The sequence below is a fragment of the Phyllostomus discolor genome, chromosome 7, assembly GCF_004126475.2.
Source record: "Phyllostomus discolor isolate MPI-MPIP mPhyDis1 chromosome 7, mPhyDis1.pri.v3, whole genome shotgun sequence".
In the NCBI taxonomy this organism is placed as follows: Eukaryota; Metazoa; Chordata; class Mammalia; order Chiroptera; family Phyllostomidae; genus Phyllostomus; species Phyllostomus discolor.
The window spans coordinates 73362383-73381751 of NC_040909.2; the positions used below are offsets into that span (position 1 = coordinate 73362383).

The following is a 19369-nucleotide window of genomic DNA, read 5'->3' on the forward strand; positions in this document are numbered from 1 at the left end:
ACCCAGAGTGTGTGTTTTCCAGATAGGTGTGACACCTGGCAAATGACACCTAGAAGCCAGTGCTCTGAGAGTACCACTAAGAGAATGGTGGGAATGCTGGTTTGCTTAATTGGGCATAGAAGGAAGTGTTAATAAAAGCAGAAAAAAAGGCCAGTAAATTTACCAGAGATCTTAAGTAGGTTATACAGTTAACAGTAGAAGGAATTTGGTGAGTGGAAGAGCAGGTTTGTGGTCTGAATGGGATGGTTTGAGTTTAAGAATTTAGTGGTGAGGGAATTTTGGATAACAATGAGGATTATGGAATAGCTGAGAAACTACACCAGCACTCTAAGGAGGAAAGATATTATCCCTGCCCTCATGATCACTGTCTAGTGACAGAGCATGAACTGCACTTAAAACTAAAAGCAGCATGAGGTGGGCAGAGAAAAGAGATGTCAACAATGCTAAAAGAGCACAGGGAAGAAGAGAAATTCTACCTGCAATAGGAAGGCTTCGTGGAGAAGGAAGCATCTTGACCTGGCTCCATGGGAATGGTAGCATTTGAACTTGGAGAGGAGACAAGTGTGTTATAGGTATAAGATGTATTCCAACCAAATCACGAAGGTGAGAAACTGGGAATGGCAGAGTGTGCTCTGAACAGAGAGATGGTGGCGGGGGCGGGGGGTGGTTCATGATGGCTGGTTTGAAGTGGATCATGAAGCATTTAATTTAAGCTAAGGAGATGGATTAGCTGTTCTAAGGTGAATTGTGTCATGCAAAAAGGAGACCAGGCTTATTAACAAAAACTTCTCTTGTAAAATAGTTTTATTTCTAAATTTATATTTATGTCATCAAACCACTTTCTCTCTTCTGTTATATAGAACAATTTTGCACTTGCCATGAAACTACTGAAGGAGCTGCATAAAGAGTCAAAAACAAAAGATGATTGGCTGGTGAAATGGGTGCATAGCTACTGTCGACTCAGCCATAGCCGGAGCCAGACCCAGAAGCGTCCTGAGCAGATTCTGACTGTGTTGAAAACAGTCCCTTTGTTGGGTATTAGACTGCTCTATCGATTTAAATTTAAGAATGCTATTTTATATTATGTCTCTGTCTTTTAAAACTATTATGTGTGTTGCTTTATTTGACATTTGGGAATTGAATCTTTGGAGCCAGGGTACTTTGTATCCTAGTATTGCTATTGAATATGACATTTGGAGCTTTTATTTCTGTATCTATAAAATGGAATTGAAAGTAAAAGTTTTTTAAATAGTCTGATTACAAATCTAATATTTGAATTATTTAGGAAACTTTATGTTTACATATAAGAATTACCTTATAAAAAATTAGATATGAAAAGCCTTTATCCTCCTCAGATTTTCTCTTTTCATAACAATGTAGCCTTTAAGACTGAGGGAAGAACTTTTTCTGTGTGGGTTTTGGACCTGGTATGCTGGCACTGCTACCTCATATACAAAGGTACATTGTAGCACCATTAGTGAACATGCTCCCAACCATATTCCCAAATTTGCCTCTTCAGCAGGGAATCGGCCTCAGGGAATGTGCCACCAAGAAAAGCAGTCTTTCCTTATTGATCCCAGGATCAGAAAATCCTCCTTACAATGGTTTAAATATTTTTATGGGTTTTTGAGGGGGAAGGAGAGCTAAGAGGAGTGTGCTGATATTTGAAGATAAACATTGGTACTCATAAAAATAATTCTAGTTTTTGAGTAGTTACAATATGGTTGTACTTTGTAACAGTCTTGTGAAATAAGCAGAGCTAGTAGTTGTGGTTATGTATCTGAGAGAAATCTGTCAGAATTGTCTTCTCATGGATGAGCAGGGTGGTGTAGTTGATGGGACTTACAGGGAGACCACCCTTCTCTTTTATGCCTCCTTCTCTTGTCTCTGCAAGCTAAGCTGCTCACTTGACCGGAGCTCCTTTTCTGGAGCTACATAGTAAGACAAAGAACTAGACCTTTTATTTTTTTTTCCAACTACAGTTGACATTCTATATTATATTAGTTTCAGTGGTACAGCATAGTGGGTAGACATTTATATAGTTTATGAAGTGATTCCTTCAATAAATCTTGTACCATCTGACACCATATAGAGTTATTACAATATTATAATATTATATTATTGACCGTATTCTCTAAGCTGTACTTTATATCCCCATGGCTATTTTGTAACTGCCAGTTTGTACTTCTTAATCCCCTCACCTTTTCATTTAGCCTCCCAACCCCTCTCCCCTCTGGTAAACATCAATCAGTTTGTTGTCTGTATTTATGAGTTTGTTTCTGTTTTCTTTATTCATTTACTTTGTTCTTTAGGTACAACATATGAGTGAAAATAAATAGTATTATTCTTTCTGTTTTATTTCACTTAGCATAATACCATCAAGATCCACTATTGCTGTCAAAAAATGATAAGATTTCAGTCTTTTTCATTGCCAAGTAATATTCCATGATATATGTGCTGAATCTTCTTTATCCTTTTGTCTTTTGATTGAAGTATTTAATCCATTTACATTTAAAGTAATTAGTAATAGTATGTAGTTTTATTAATTGTTTTCTGATTGTTTTTGTAGTTCTCTCTTGCTTTCTTTTTCTCTTGTTCTCTTATATGTTGATAACTTTCTGTAGTGTTGTGTTTGGATTCCTTTCTCTTTATTTCTTATGTATCTCTTCTAGATTTTTTTGCTTTGTGGCTACCTTGTACTTCATATATACCAAGCATTTTTATAGCAGTCTGCTTTAAGTTCATGGTCACTTAAGTTTTGAGACATTCTAAAATCACTACCATTGTTACTAAACCCCTCCATGTTTATGTTTTGTCATTATTTTTATTCCTTTTGTGTGTGTTTTTGTGTACCGCTTAATCTACTGTTATATTTATATATGTTTTCTCTACTTGGGGCTTTTAACCGTTGTACTAGCTGTGGTTGATCCACTGATTTTATTATGTTTAACTTTGTTAGTTAGAATTTTTTGCAGTATTTTCATCCTCATTTTTTCTTTTTCTTAAAGAAGTCCCTTTAATATTTCTTGAAATATTGCTTTTATCTGGGAAGAACTGGGCCTTTAAATGTGGCAGTCTGTTGCTTTATCAGCAGTGGGCGACAGTATCAATTTAAAAACTACAATGGGTTATTAATGTGTATACACAGATGCACCTCATGTTCTTTGTAACAGATAGAATTAGGTTTTTGGACAAAATGCGGAATGATGATACTTGAATAAAAGTTAGGGTTTTAATTGCTTGTTTAGCCTCTGTGTACTTAGATATATTCACTGCTAACACAGAACATTTTTCATTAATGTTAGTTCAAGGTTATCCAGCCAGTGTTTGAATTCAGTTTCTTATAACATAAAGATTTATTTTAGTTAATTTCTTAATAGAAAATAACTTTGTGTACTGTGAATTTTTTTTTTAATTTTTGGTATTTATTTCTGAAAAAATCTTGTGTGTTTGTATGTGTGTGTTTTAATCCAACAGGCGAGAACACATCCAGCTACTTAAGCAAAAATATTTCGGCTTTCCGTCACCATAACATTCTCTTGGGTACAACTTACAGGATCATAGCTAATGCTCTCAGCAGTGAGCCAAGCTGCCTTGCTGAAATTGAGGAAAGCAAGGCTAGAAGAATCTTAGAGCTTTCTGGATCCACTTCAGAGAATGCAGAAAAGGTAATGTTTATTGCAAGAATGAACCTTTTATTTTTGTGTGTTGTATGTCTTTAATGTGCAGCTTCTGGCTACATGAAAGAAATAATAGGTAGAGGGCAGAGTCAAGATGGTGTAGTAGATAAACTGAGCTTGCCTCTTCCCCAATCAGTCATAATAACTACAACTCAATAACAGGATGATCATCTCTATAAACTACCTGAAGCCTAGCTGAACAGAATTCCCATAACTAAGGATATAAAGAAAAAACCACATCAAGACAGGTAGGAGGAACAAAGATACAGACCATGCAAGTCCTGTCCCACAGTGTGGCAATTAAGAAATGAGGATAGACAGGCTTTGGAGGTGCCCCCCTGAGGACCAAGGGATCCCAACCCCACACCAGGCTTTCAGTGTGGGGCACCTGATGTGGGAAAAGGAGTTCCCATAACATCTGACTTTGAAAACCAGCAGGGATTATGTTGAGAGAGAGAAATAGCTATGCAAGACTGAAATGCTGTTTCTGAAGGGCCCATGTGCAAACTCACTTGCTCAATGCTCCAGCCTGTGCTTGTGATATAGGATAGGAACTAAATTGATAACTTCAGGGTGACAGCTGCAGGGTTGGGGAATAGGGGAACCCTCTAGGGAACAGAAGCACTGGTAGTCACACCAGTGTTCCTTTGTTGAACTCTTTTGCCACCCAGTGGGACCAGCACAGGTGACTACCAATCTGTGTTCTTTGTTAACCTGACAAAGAACATTTGCCCTGCCATGTTATCTCCCTGAGACCCCATGCCCCACCAAACTTGATCACAAGCCTCCTTAGCTTGCCCTGAGGATTCTCCAAAAATCCACAAAATTCACAAGAGTATTGTCCACCCTCTCAGCTCATGCAGAAGACTCAAAATTCCACAAGCTTCATACCTGCAGCTTCAATGTACATTGTAGCTCCTGCCAAGTAATCCCAAATAGCACAAATAGCATCTGACTTCAGCTTACATCGTATCTCCTACCAGTTGGCCCCAAACTTTACATAAGAGGTGGCCAGTCTCAGGCTGCAGCATAGCTCCAACTAAGAAGCCATAAACCTAGCACAAGCAGCAACCAGCTTTAGCTGATATCATAGTGCCCACCAAATGGTCCTAAGACCAGCACAAGCAATAGTTGGCTCAGCTCTCTCATGCACCTCCAAGCCCAATACAATCAGCAGCCAACCACAGGTCAATCTATAGCTCCTACTAACTGGCCTCAAACATAGCACAAGCTGTGGCTGACCTTGACCCATACCAGAGCCTCTTCCAAGAGGCTCCAGACCCAACATATCCAGTGGATACCCTCAGATTGCACCAGAGCCCCACTAAACCATCTATCTCATCAACACACATGATAGAAAGCCTCAGCTGGCACCAGAGTCCCGTAAAGTGACTCCCACTTTGTGGAATCAGCCTTAGAATGACAGCTCCACTGAAGTCACAGATGGCCCTCACAGCCAGTCAACCTGAGGGTCAGTGCCACCCACTGATGTCCCAGCAGCAATTGAGGCCCAAATTATATCAGCAGGGTGCATATAACCCCCCCACACACACACACAGAAACATCTCTGGAGCTTGTGGCTCAAGTGACAGGGAAGACTGCATCACCAGACTCCGCTGGATACTTTCTGTGTAAGGCCAGTCTTTCAAGAATGGGAGACGGAGCAGATATACCTAATACATGGAAACAAACAGAGTTGGCAAAAAGAAGGAGATGAGAAACTTGTCCTAAATTAAAACACATGAGAGAAGAATAGATGAAATGAGGGAGAACTTCAACAAATACTTGGAAAACACAAAAATGAACCAGAGTTTTAGGCTACAATAACTGAAATGAAAAATACACTACAGACTTCCGGCAAGATGGAGGAATAGGTGGACGCACCGTACCTCCTCGTACAACCAAGATTAGAAAACCAATAATTTACAACAATAATTTACTATCAGAATAACACCCAGATCCGGCAGAGGATTTATCTGAATGGAAGTCGGGCAGCCAGGAAGTTGAAGTAGACGCGTTCATCCGGACTGGTAGGAAAAGACAAGCCGGGTAGGCGCGGGGATGGCTCGGGTTGGCGGCACGCGGAGGTCGGGGGAAGGTTTGGCGCGAAATCGGCACAAAAGCCATCCAGTGCGCAAGAAGGCAGCGGTGATCCCTGAGTATGCAAGCTGCGGCTGGCAGACCCAGAGGGGTAGCGATTGTGGACCAGGGCAGAACACGCGGCCCAGAAGCCCAGACAAGGGTCTGAGTCCAGGGGAACGGAACTACCACCATTGTTTTCTCCCGCCCCGCTCCCGCTCCGCCCCACCCCCACATATAACATCACAATCTAGCGACTGGGGTGCCCAGCCCCGGTGAGCACCTAAGGCTCCGCCCCCCACCGTAACAAGAGCAACCAGACCAGAAAAAAAAAGGAGAGACGGGGGGAAAAAACCATGTTTTCAACAGAGCAGATCAGTCCCCCAGGACTCATCCTTTTGAGTGACCAAGAATTAGCCAGTCTATCAGATGCGCAGTTCAAAACACTGGTGATCAGAAAGCTCACGGAACTGGTTGATTTTGGACAAAATTTAGATGAAAGAATGCAGATTACCATAAAACAGATGCAGGAAGACACACAGAGGAGAGCCAATAGTGAAAGGAAGGAATATGAGTCTCAAAACAATACAGTGGACCAGAAGGAAGATAGAATCAACCAAGCAGGAAAGAATGATGAAATAAGAATTCAAGAAATTGAGGAAAAGATTAAGAGCATCCAAGACACCTTTAAACGTTACAATATCCGAATTATAGGGGTACCAGAATCGGAAGGGGAAAAGCAACAGATTGAGCACGTATTTGAACAAATAATAAAGGAGAACTTCCCCAATCTGGCAAAGGGAACAGTCTTCCAAGAAATCCAAGAAGCTCAGAGAGCCCCAAAGAAGTTGGACCCAAGAAGAAACACACCAAGGCACATCATAATTACATTAGCCAAGGTAAAAACGAAGGAGAGAATCCTAGAAGCAGCAAGAGGTAAGGGGACAGTAACCTACAAAGGAGTTCCCATCAGACTGTCAGCTGATTTCTCCAAAGAGACCTTCCAGGCAAGAAAGAGCTGGAAAGAAATATTCCAAGTCATGAAAGACAAGGACCTACATCCCAGATGGCTCTATCCAGCAAAGCTCTCATTTAGAATGGAAGGGCAGATAAAGGGCTTCTCAGATAAGGTCAAGTTAAAGGAGTTCATCATCACCAAGCCCTTATTTTATGAAATGCTAAAGGGACTTATCTAAGAAAAGAAGATAAAGAAAAGACATGTATAGTAAAAGGTCAGCAAACTCACAAATATTAACAACCACACCTAAAGCAAAACCAAAAGAAACTAAGTAAACAATTAGAACAGGAACAGAATCACAGAAATGGAGGGCACATGGAGGGTTAGCAGCAGGGGGGTGGGAGGAGGAGAGAGGGGGAAAAGGTACAGAGAATAAGTAGCATAGAATGTAGGTTGAAAATAGATAGGGGGAGGGCAAGAATAGTACGGGAAATGTAGAAACTAAAGAACTCATAAGTATGACACATGGACATGAACTAAAGGGGGAAATGTGGGTGGGAGGGGGGTACAGGGTGGAGGGGAGAGAAGGGGGAAAATGAGACAAATGTAATAGCATAATCAATAAAATATATTTTAAAAAATACACTACAGAGAATCAACTACAGATTAGATGAAGCAGAGAATCACATCAGTGATTTGGAAGACAAGTTAGCAGAAAACACCCAATCAGAACAGCTAAGAGAAAAAAAACATTAAAAAGGAGAGTTTATGGAACCTGTGGGACAATATTAAGGGTCCCAACATTCACATCATAGGTGTCCCAGAAGAAGAAGATAGAGATTAAAATCCTATCTGAAGAAAAAATGACTGAAAACTTTTCTAACCTCTTGAAGGAAATAGACCTCCAAGTCCAGGAGGCATAGAGAATGCCAGAAAAAATGAACCCAAAGAGGCCCACAACTAAAGTCCCTAAAATTAAAGATGATAAGATAATACTAAAAGTAGCAAGTGAAAAGCATCAACTTACATACAAGGGATTTCCCATAAGACCATCAGGTGAACAGAAACTTTGCAGGCCCAAAGGTGAATTACACATTCTACTCAGGTGACAAAAGATAAAAACCTATAACCAAGGTTTTTCTACCCAACAACATTATCATTTGGAATTGTAGGAGAGATTTTTTACCAGATAAGCAAAGCTAAACAAATACTTTACTACTAAAGTAGCATTACAACAAATGTTGGAGGAATGTCTTTAAGTAGGAAAAAAAGATCAAAAGTAAAAATAAAATATGGAACAGAAAAAATCTCACTGACACAGGCAAACACTTAGTAAAAACAGTGACTCAAAAAATTATAAAGGTATTAGATTGAAAGTCAAAAGTATGAATTTATGTGCAAATACAATATATTAAGAGATTCACACACACAGGTAAAATATACTGGCAAAAACAAATGTGGGGTGGGTGGTGAGACAGAATTAAGGAAACCGAGGCCTTAAATGGCACATTAGAAGAGATGGATTTGATTGACTTCTTTTTTCACCCCAAAGCAGCAGAATGTATGTTTGTTTCAAGGACTCATGACACATTTTCCAGAATAGAACTAGGCCACAAAACAAGTCTCAATAAATTTAAGAGGATGAAATCATATCAAGCATCTTCTGTGATCACAATGGTATGAAACTGGGAATGAAAGATGAGAAGAAAACTGGAAAACACACACATAGATGCTAAACATCATGCTAGTAAATAATGAATGAATTAACTATGAGGTCAAGGAGGAAATCAAGATGCCTTGAGACAAATGAAAATGAAAACACAATGACCCAACCTATAGGACACAATCAAAGCAGGTTTAAGAGGGAAATTTATAGCAATACAGGCCACCTCAAGCAAAAAGGAAAATCTCAAATAATCTAACCTTACACCTAAAGGAACTAGAAAAAGAAGAACAAACAAAGCCCAAAGTACATAGACAGAAGAAATAATAAGTATCAAAGCAGAAATAAATGAGTTTAAAAAATAAATTGAAAAGATCAATGCAAATAAGATCTGGTTCTTTGAAATGATAAAATTGATAAACTTTAGCTAGACTCATCAAGAAAAAAAGGGGACCCCAAATAAATAAAAGCAATAATGAAAGAGGGGAAGTGACAAACGACACCCAAAATATATATAGTTTTATAAGGAAATTATGCAAATTTATATGCTAGCAAATTTGACAACCTAAGAGAAATGGATAAATTTTCAGAAATACATAATCTTCCAAGATAAATCAGGAAGAAACAGAACATCTAAACAGATGGATAACTAGTAATTAAAAAGAATCGGTAATCATAACACATCCACTAAATAAAAGTTTTAGACCAGATGGCTTTATAGGTGAATTCTACCAAAGGAGAATTGATGCCTATGTGTCTCCCAAGCCTATTTTATAAGGCCAACATTACCCTGATACCAAAACTAGGCAGACACTAAAAAATATTAAAAAGGAAAAATACAAGTCAGTATCCTTAATGAACACAGATGCAAAAATCTTAACAAATTATTAGCAAACCAAAGTCAGCAATACTTTAAAAAGATGATGCATGAATTTGAGTGTTTTGGGTTTTTTTTCCTTGGGGTTGGTTTCTAGTTTCAGTCCCTTGCGATCCGAGAAATTGCTTGGTATGATTTCAATTTTTTTGAAATTGTTGAGACTTGTTTTGTGTCCTATCATGTGGTCAATCTTTGAAAATGTTTCATGTACATTTGAAAAAAATGTGTATTTAGCTTCTTTGGGATGGAGGGTTCTGTAAATATCAGTAAAGCCCATTTCGTCTAGGGTATTGTTCAATGCCATAATATCTTTGTTGATATTTTGTTTGGAAGATCTGTCCATTTTTGATAGAGGGGTGTTAAAATCCCCCACAATAATTGTGTTGCTGTCCATATCTTTCTTGAAGTCCTCTAAGATTTTCTTTATGTATTTGGGTGCTCCTATGTTGGGTGCATATATATTTACAATATTTATGTCTTCTTGGTGAATTCTTCCCTTGAGTATTATGAAATGACCTTCTGGGTCTCTCTTTATTGCCCTTCTTTGGAAGTCTATTTTGTCAGATATGAGTATTGCTACCCCGGCTTTTTTTTCCTGTCCATTTGCTTGGAAAATTTGTTTCCAGCCTTTCACTTTCAGCCTGTGCAGATCTTTTATGCTGAGGTGGGTCTCTTGTAGGCAGCATATGTGTGGGTCATGTTTTCTTATCCAATCAGCTATTCTATGTCTTTTGATTGGAGCGTTTAATCCATTTACATTTAAGGTTATTATTGATAGGTACTTATTCATTGCCTTTTATGTAGGTGTGTTCCTCTCTCACTCTCTCTTTTCCTTTCTTTCCTTAAAGCAGTCCCTTCAGCATCTCTTGCAGAGCTGGTTTAGTGGAGGTGTATTCTTTTAGACTTCTTTTGTCTGAGAAGCTTCTTATTTGGCCTTCTATCTTAATTGAGAGCCTTGCTGGGTAAAGTAGTCATGGTTGCAGGCCTCTGGTTCTCATTACTTGGATTATTTCTTGCCATTCTCTTCTGGCTTGGAGTGTCTCCATTGAGAAGTCAGCTGTTAGCCTTATTGGGGCCCCCTTGTATGTTACTTCCTGTTTCTCCCTTGCTGCCTTTAAGATTCTCTCTTTGTCTTGAAATTTTGCCATTTTAATTATGATGTGTCTTGAGGTGGGCCTCTTTGGGTTCCTCTTGATTGGGTCTCTCTGTGTTTCCTGTATTTGTGTGACTTTTTGCTAGAAGAGAACGTAGGTAGGAAAATCTGAGATATTTCACGCAGAAACTTTTTTACTGACTGGTCTCCTAGAGCAAGGGACATAAAGGAAAGAATAAACAAATGGGACCTCATCAAAATTAAAAGCTTTTGCACAGCTAAAGAAAACAGTATCAAAATAAAAAGAGAACCAACTGTATGGGAAAACATATTTGCCAATGATACCTCAGACAAGGGTTTAATCTCCAAAATATATAAAGAACTTATACAACTCCACTCTAAGAAGACAAATAACCCAATGAAAAAATTGGCAAAGGACTTGAACAGACACTTCTCCAAGGAGGACATACAGAAAATCCAAAGACACATGAAATGATGCTCAATATCGCTAGCCATCAGAGAGATGCAGATTAAAACCACAATGAGATACCACTTCACACCAGTCAGAATGGCCATCATAAACAAAGCAACAAACAACAAGTGTTGGAGAGGCTGTGGAGAAAGGGGGTCCCTAGTGCACTGTTGGTGGGACTGCAGACTGGTACAACCACTACGGAAAGCAGTTTGGAACTTCCTCAGAAAACTAAAAATGGATCTGCCTTTTGACCCGGCAATTCCATTGCTGGGACTCTATCCTAAGAACACTAAAACACCAATACAAAAGAACCTTTGCACCCCGATGTTCATAGCAGCACAATTTACAATAGCTAGGTGCTGGAAGCAACCTAGATGCCCATCAGTAAATGAATGGATCAAAAACTATGGTACATTTACACAATGGAATTCTATGCAGCAGAAAGAAGGAAGGAGCTCATACCCTTTGCAACAGCATGGATGGAGCTGGAAAGCATTATGCTAAGCAAAACAAGCCAGGCAGTGAAAGACAAATACCACATGATATCACCTTTAACAGGAATCTAAACAACAAAACAAAACAAAAAAACTAGCAAAATATAACCAAAGACACTGAAATAGGGGACAGACTGACAGTGACCAGAGGGGAGAGAAGAGGGAATTTCAGGGAGGAATGGGTAGGGTTTACAGGGACAAATTTGGAGGACACATGGACAAAAACTAGGGGTGGGGGGTAATGGGGGGGAAGGGGGGGAGGGTTGGGTGGGTGGGCTGGAATGGGAGTAGTGGGGAGAAAACTGTACTTGAACAATGATTAAAATTAAAAAAAAAGATGATGCACCTCAATCAAGTGGCATTTATTTCAAACATGCAAGGTTTGTTTAATATATGCAAACTAAAGTGATAACTCACATAAAAAGGAGAAAATACCATGATAATATCAATACCTGCAGAGAAATAATTTGATAAAATAGCCATTTATGATAAAAAAAACTCAGAAAAGTGGGGATAAAGGGAATATACCTTAACATAATAAAGCCCACATATGACAAACCCACAGCTAACATACTCTATGGTGAAAAGCATAAAGCTTTTTCTTTAAGATCAGGAACAAGAAAAAGATGTTCACTCTCATCACTTTTATTCAACATAGTGTTAGGAGTCCCAACCTCAGCAAACAAGAAAAAAATTAAGCAGACCCAATTTGTAAGGAAGAAGTAAAACTTTCATTATCTGCACATGGCATGATACTATATATAAAGAACCCTAAAGGCTTCACCAAGAAAGTATTAAAACTAATTAATGAATTCAGGAAAGTAGCAGAATACAAAATTAATATTTAGAAAGAATTGCATTTTTATATACCAGTAACAATCAAGGAGAAAAAGAAAGACCCATTTACAATTTCATCAAAAAGAATAAAATACCTGAGGATAAATTTAACCAAGGAAGTAAATGATCATTACTCAGAAAACTAGGACATTGAAGAAATAAATTGAAGAATTAACATAGTTAAAATTTCTATAACACCAAAGGAATCTACTGACTCAATGTAATCCCAATCAAAATATCACTGGCGCTTTGTACAAAACTAAAACAAATAATCCTAAAATATTTATCCCACAACATTACCAGAGCAATCTTGAGAAAGAAAAACAAAGTTGGAGGTATCACACTACCTGATATCAAACAATACAAGATTATAGTAATTAAAACAGCATGGTGCTAGCATAAAAACAAACATAAATCAACGGAGCAAAATAGAGAGCCCAGAGATTCACACCTGACCTGTATATTCAATTAATCCGCACAAAGGAGGCAAAAATATACAGTTGGGTAAAGATGGTCCCTTCAATAAATGGCATTGGGAAAATGGGCAGATAAATTAAAAAAAAAAAAAAAAAGACTACTCTCTTTCTTGCACCATATACAAAACTAAACCAAATGTGTTATAGACTTAAATATAAGAACTGAAACCATGAAATTCCTAGAAGAAAACACAGTCAATAATCTATTTTATGTTGTTCTTAGCAATATTTTGGGGGGTATATCTCCCATGGCAAATACAACAAAAGCAAAAATAAACAAATAGGATTACATCAGACTAAAAAGCTTTTGCGCTGCAAGGGAAACCATCAACAAAACAAAAAGACAACCTTTTGAATAGCAGAAGATATCAATGATATATCTAATAAGACATTAATATCCAAAATTGATAAAGAATACATACAAATCAACACCAAAAAAACCCACATTAATTTAAAAATAAGCAGAGGACTGGAATAGACACTTCTCCAAATAGGCCAATAGACTTAGTGAAAAGATGCCCAACATCATTAATCACCAGAGAAATGCATCTAAAACCACAATAAGATAATCACCTCATACATGTCTGAATGGCTATCATCAATAAATCAACAAAACAGTTGGCAAGGATTGAAGAAAAGGGAACCTTCCTTCACTGTAAGTCAGATTGTAAATTGGTGCAACCACTATGGAAAACAGTGTGGAGGTTCCTCAAAACTTAAAAACAATTAGCATATGACCCACCAATCACACTTCAGGTATTTACCCAAGGAAATCCAAAGGACTAATGTGAAAAGATATGTGCACCCTGTGTTCATTGCAGCACTATTCACAGTCACCAAGGTATGCAAGCAATCTAAGTGCCCATCAATATAAAAATGGGTAAGGGAGATGTACATTTTTTAATGGAATATTCCCAGGCCATAAAAATGAAACCTTGTCATTTGCAACAACATGGAAGGACCTAGGAGGTATTATGCTAAGTTAAATAAGTCAGACAAAGACAAATATTATATGCTTTCACTTACATATGGAATCTAAAAAAACAAACGAAAAAACAAAAATAAATTTATAGATCCAGTGAATAATCTGATCATGGCCTGATGGGAGGACTTGGGGTGATGGGCGTGAATGGTGAAAGGGATTAAGTACAGATTGCCAGTTATAAAAATATTTATGAGGATTGAAAATAGAGCAAAGGGAATATAGTTAGTAACATTGTGATAACTCTTGTATGGTGCCAGATGGGTACAAGACACATTGGGGCAATCCTTTTGTAAGGTATAAATGTTTAATCTTTATGTTTTACACTGGGAACTAATATAATACTGTTTGTGAACTATAACTGAAAAGTAAATTTAAAAAATCAAAGTACGGAAAACTTACTGAATCAACTGTAGAAAAAAAATCTGCAAAGGGAAAAATGTATATTCTGTCATTTGCATATGTTCATCTTAAACTCTTAATCTTTAAGGTTTTGTGATACACTCCTGTGATTTTGGTTAGTGGGAATTCTCAGTAATTGTCCGTTTTGCTTGTTTCCAAATGGGAATCTTACTGCCAATGCATTTCCCAGGTATTAAGTTAAGCACCAAACAAGAAAGAGACATTACAGCTTTGGGAGAAAGTATAAACCTCTGAAATTCCTTTATTCTACTTTGTTCCATTATTTAAATAGTCACACACCAGTTTGCAAAAGAATAAAATGTGGAAATTCACTCCCAGTCTGTTGGGAATTAGGCTGCTTTTGGTGAGCTGAGATTAGAGGGCCATCATTCAGGATCCGAGGTAGGGTTAGTTTTAACCTGGACCTTAAAGGCTAAAAAGCGACAACAATTAAAGAAAATAAATAAATAATGGGCATTGCTTTATGTTTTTCTAATATATTTGACAATTATGCATAACCAAGTTTATTAGTGGGAAATTCACATACTTCATGTTTTTCCTGTGTATTTGAGTGATACACTTTTTTAGCATTAAAAGTGAGAAATTTGTGTCGGGATGATATGGGTATTCTTTCATGAATTCCCTAATGGAATTTCACCAGTAGTTGCCACTCAGGTGTTCCACTAATTTGTGGTACAAATCAGCCTTTTTCTCTTTTTTATTTAATGCCTGCTTTTAAAAATTATTTGTATTTTGATAGTTAACCACTTCTCCATATCTCACCATGGTCCACGTCACTGTAGTTGGGTCGCCTTGCCTTCTTCCTTCACAGTGTTACCAACATCTATGCAGGACATTGACCACAGGGTGCCAAACTTCCATCTCTGTTTAAATTTCTGACAGAACTGTACAATCGGATTGACTTTTGGTTACCCTCTCTGTATGACTAGTGGACTGTCTGTCCCACACTTGGCTTACTTTTCTTTCTTTGGTTGTATTTTACATGCTCAGGATCTTACTGGAATGGCTTACTCTTTCACAATCAGGGCAGACTCTCCCTTTTTCATTTAGCCAGCTTTCTGTATTTATTATTTTATGGCTGATGACTCACAAGTATTCTTCCTTTATCATCACAAGTGGAAAATAGTTTTTCCACAAAGCCTCCATCACACCAACAAGTTTTCTGAGATCTCTGTGAATTCTAGGTGATCACAGGGCTATACCGGAGAGCGTTTCATTACCTTTCTGAGGCCGTGCAGACAGCCAAGGAGGAGGCCTGTCCTTCCAATGGGGGCCAGCAGCCTGCAGCTGGGGTAGCAGATGCTTACATGACACTGGCGGATTTCTGTGACCAACAGCTCCGCAAACAGGAAGAGACTGCATCAGGTGAATTACAAAAGAAAAAAATCAGTGTCACATTATGTTCATGTAGTGTTTCAAGAACTTTGTACATATTTTTGGGTTTTGTTTGCTTGTTTGTTTGTTGTAAATGGGAAAAGTCTTGCATTTTTAATAGGGAACGATATCTCCAAGCAACACGTTCTGCTTATCTCCTATCCTGATGCAAACTATTTTCTAAAACTATCTTCTATCTTCCCATTTACTTAATTTATATACTTTCATATTTTGCCTATAGCTTTGGTATTATTGGCTTTATGTGTCCTGCCTCTTGCTCAATAACCAGCTCTGCCTTTTTTGTTCCCACCAAGAAAGCAAACTGCTTCATGCAGAGTGGGTAATTTAATAGAAAAGTTCAGCTTTCAGATAGAAACTTTTACCTGTAGTCCAAATTGCGTCTGCTGTTTGTTGATATAAAATAGTTGTTAGAAAAAAAATGACATACTACAAAGTAGAAGCCAAAAAGTGAAACTATAATTACATAGTAAATTTATAATTTATGTATATGTACCACTGTTTTGTTTTTTTTCCTTTCCTTGTTAGTTACTGAGTCTATAGAGCTGCAGATGTATCCAGCCCTTGTGGTGGACAAAATGTTGAAAGCTTTAAAATTACATTCCAGTGAAGCCAGGCTGAAGTTTCCCAGACTATTGCAGATTATAGAACAGTATCCCGAGGAGACCCTGAGCCTAATGACAAAAGAGGTAATATCTTTCATCTACAGAACTCAAAGACATGCTCTTATTTACATCCAAACACATTAATGTGTATAATGCATATATTATAGCTTTTTCTAACAGACATGCACTTTTGCTACATTCTAAGAACATATGTAATTTAAAACCATATAAAGAAATGTCTACATTTACCTACTTTTCTTTAGTGGGTACTGATAATGCTATGTCTGAACAAGGACCCTAAGAAAAAGAGGAGGAGGTGTAGTTGGGACAGAGATGGCAATTTTCTGTAGCTCAGTTCTCTGTCCATAGAGACAAAGCTGTGGTTGGTAACACCTGTTGATGCCGGTGCTCAGTGTATTATTTAGTTCAGGAAGAAAGGAGTACATTTTGGCTGGCATCCTGCCCCCAGTGGCTGTGGCTCCTGCCAGCAGCACGGTGTCCAGAGGGGTTCTAGGGACCCTAATTCACAGTGAGCAGCTGCTGAGTGTGGGCTCGCAGGAGCAGCCTGCCGTTCCTCATAGGTTCTGTTCACCAGCTTGTGTGCCCTACTGCCCTCACCCATGCAGGGCTCCTTCATCCTGCTGCCTTCCTGTCAGTTAGGCCTCGTCTAAAAAGTAGAGGGCCACCTGGAAGGCCCCTTAATGACTTTAATAAATGTTTAACAGGAAAATAGTGCCAACCTTTGAGTTGATAATTAATAGTTCAAAAAGGATGACATAGTACCCTATTAGCTATGTACAGTAAGCTTTAAACAATGCTGGTCTCTGAGCTGTGGAGACTCAGTGCCTGTCAGGGCTTTACCACTCCTCTGACCCTCCTGTGGATGTGGAATGGGGGTGGGTTTCTCAGTAGGTCTTAAACAGCAGATTAAAGTAAATTCAGAGATGCAGTGTAAATGTATTTTTCTTAAAGATAAGTAAAGAATTAAGTTATAATTTCTTATGTTATAAGAAATAAGTTATAATAAGTTACAGCATTTTATAAGTTATAAGAAATAAGTTATAATTTTAAGTTATAATAAGTATTATTTTTTAAATAATACTCCATGCATATATAATAAAGATAGCATTTTCAATTTTTGAGAAAATAAACAGGGCATTTAAGTCAATGTCTTGACACTGGGGGAGACCCCTGAGATGGGGCAGCTAAGCTTTATCAAATATTCCCTGTGAGATGTATAGGCTGGTGCATTTTATCTTCACATACCCTGCTCATTCCTCATTTTATGGATGAAGTTAGGAAGCTTGCCTACATTCATTCACTCCTCATGCCAGTATACCAAGTATGTCAGATTTTATCTTAAAATTAACACATGAAAAGGCATTAGAGGAAAACATAAAGAAATTTTGAAAATGGTCTTGGAGTAAAGAGAAACCAGAAGACATGAAGGAAGTAATTTGACACTGATACACAGGGAAAAAAATTCCCAAGTTAAAAAACTAGAAGAAAACTATTTGCACTATATATTGGAGATAGACTTGATGTCTCCACTCTAAGAAATAAATACACCAGCAGAAAGTAGTCAAGAGAAATGTACGCATGATTAATGTAGGTGAGGCAAAGAAACTGGTCAGCCTTATGCATAATAAGACATGAAAATTAAAATTAGATATTTTTCCCTTTTCAGGTTGACAGTGAATTTTTAAAAATGATTATAAGGATTTTGGAAAGTATCAATCTAATTTACTTTTTTTGAGTATTGTGTTTTTATTTTTTTTTCAAGTGCAGTTTGCATTCAATAGTATTTTATATTAGTTTCAGGTGTACAGCATAGTGGTTAGACAAACATGCTTTACAAAGTGTTCCCCCTGATATTTCTAGTACCCAGTTAGACCATAGTAAGCAAAACAGCCTGGTACTTGCATAATTTACTTTTAGATAAGAAAATTTGAAGTCTTTTGGAGAGAGGTCCAGCAATGTTTTTTATTGTTTACATAGTAATTTTGTATTGTTTACATAGTAATTTTTATTGTTTACATAGTAATTAATGTTTACATAGTAATTTTACTTCTAGGAATTTATCCTGTGGGTGTATAGCACAAGTACAAAGACATAAACATATGGATGTCCATTGTAGCATTTATCTGTAATAGCAAAAATTAGAAAATACTCTAAGAAGTCATTTTAGAGCAGTAGCTAAATGACATGGAATACCATATAGCCATTGAAAGGAATGAGGTAAGTCTAAGAAATATCAGCAACAGTATGCTTAGTCTGATTCCATTCTTGTAAAGAAAGGATATGTGTGCACTTGCATAGAAAACATCTGGAGGAATTGAATGGTTCTCAGTGGAATAGGAACTGAGAGGCCAGAGGAAGAGGACACTTTATTTTACAGTTGTCTGTTTTGATACTTCTTATTATAAATATATATACTTTTTATTTTGACACATTACTTTTATAGCAGAACAATGTTCAGTGTTGTAGTCATTATTCAAAGTTACAGCTCTCTGTGTTTCAGATTTCTTCCATTCCTTGCTGGCAGTTCATTGGCTGGATCAGCCACATGGTGGCCTTACTAGACAAAGAGGAAGCCGTTGCTGTCCAGCGCACTGTGGAAGAGATTGCTGATAACTATCCACAGGCAATTGTCTACCCATTTATAATAAGCAGTGAAAGCTATTCCTTCAAAGATACTTCCACTGGTCATAAGAATAAGGAATTTGTGGCAAGGTAATATTGCAGAGAAATTAGGTTGATTTCTACTGTCATTAAATGTTACAGTTAATAAAAAGCGCAAACATGAAAGCTTACATTTGTCTTCTAATTAGCGCTTTCACTGAAGAATAGAAAATCTTAGATATTTGTTGAATGCATTTACTGTGGGTATGTTATTTGTTATAGAATTTCTTTCCTTTTTAAAATACATTTCTCCTTAGAATGTTATTCATGAAACATTCAGTTCTTTTATTAATAGCAATCTATTGGTGGAAACAGATTAGATTGAGATGCTTTATGAAATCAGTTCTTGAAATTCTTCTTTAATTGAAAATATCTGGGAGACCCCTCTTCTTAATTAGGATTTAGTAGACTGCCTGAAGTCTCATTCTTTTCACTTCTTTAGTTGATTTATAACTGGAGACATAACTACCAGTGGTGTATCACTTTTGCAAGAATATTTTATAAATGCATGGTATTTTAGTTGACATCCTTTTTTTAAAGATTTTATTTATTCATTTTTAGAGAGGGAAGGGAGGGAGATAAAGAGAGAAACATCAATGCGGTTGCTGGGGGTCATAGCCTGCAACCCAGGCATGTACCCTGACTGGGAATCG

At 37.5% G+C, this 19369-nt stretch overlaps 1 protein-coding gene across 2 annotated transcripts in view; it reads left to right on the forward strand.

Annotated features, from left to right (window-relative positions):
- The window catches only part of LOC114501989 (DNA-dependent protein kinase catalytic subunit), a 189287-nt gene that overhangs the window by 149038 nt on the left and 20880 nt on the right, over positions 1-19369 (forward strand). For both annotated transcript variants that reach the window (XM_036031017.1, XM_036031018.1), the window contains 5 exons: positions 861-1035; positions 3478-3668; positions 15222-15402; positions 15958-16118; positions 18556-18767. In XM_036031017.1, the coding sequence (XP_035886910.1) occupies positions 861-1035; positions 3478-3668; positions 15222-15402; positions 15958-16118; positions 18556-18767 (920 nt within the window). The remainder of the gene's footprint in view (positions 1-860; positions 1036-3477; positions 3669-15221; positions 15403-15957; positions 16119-18555; positions 18768-19369) is intronic.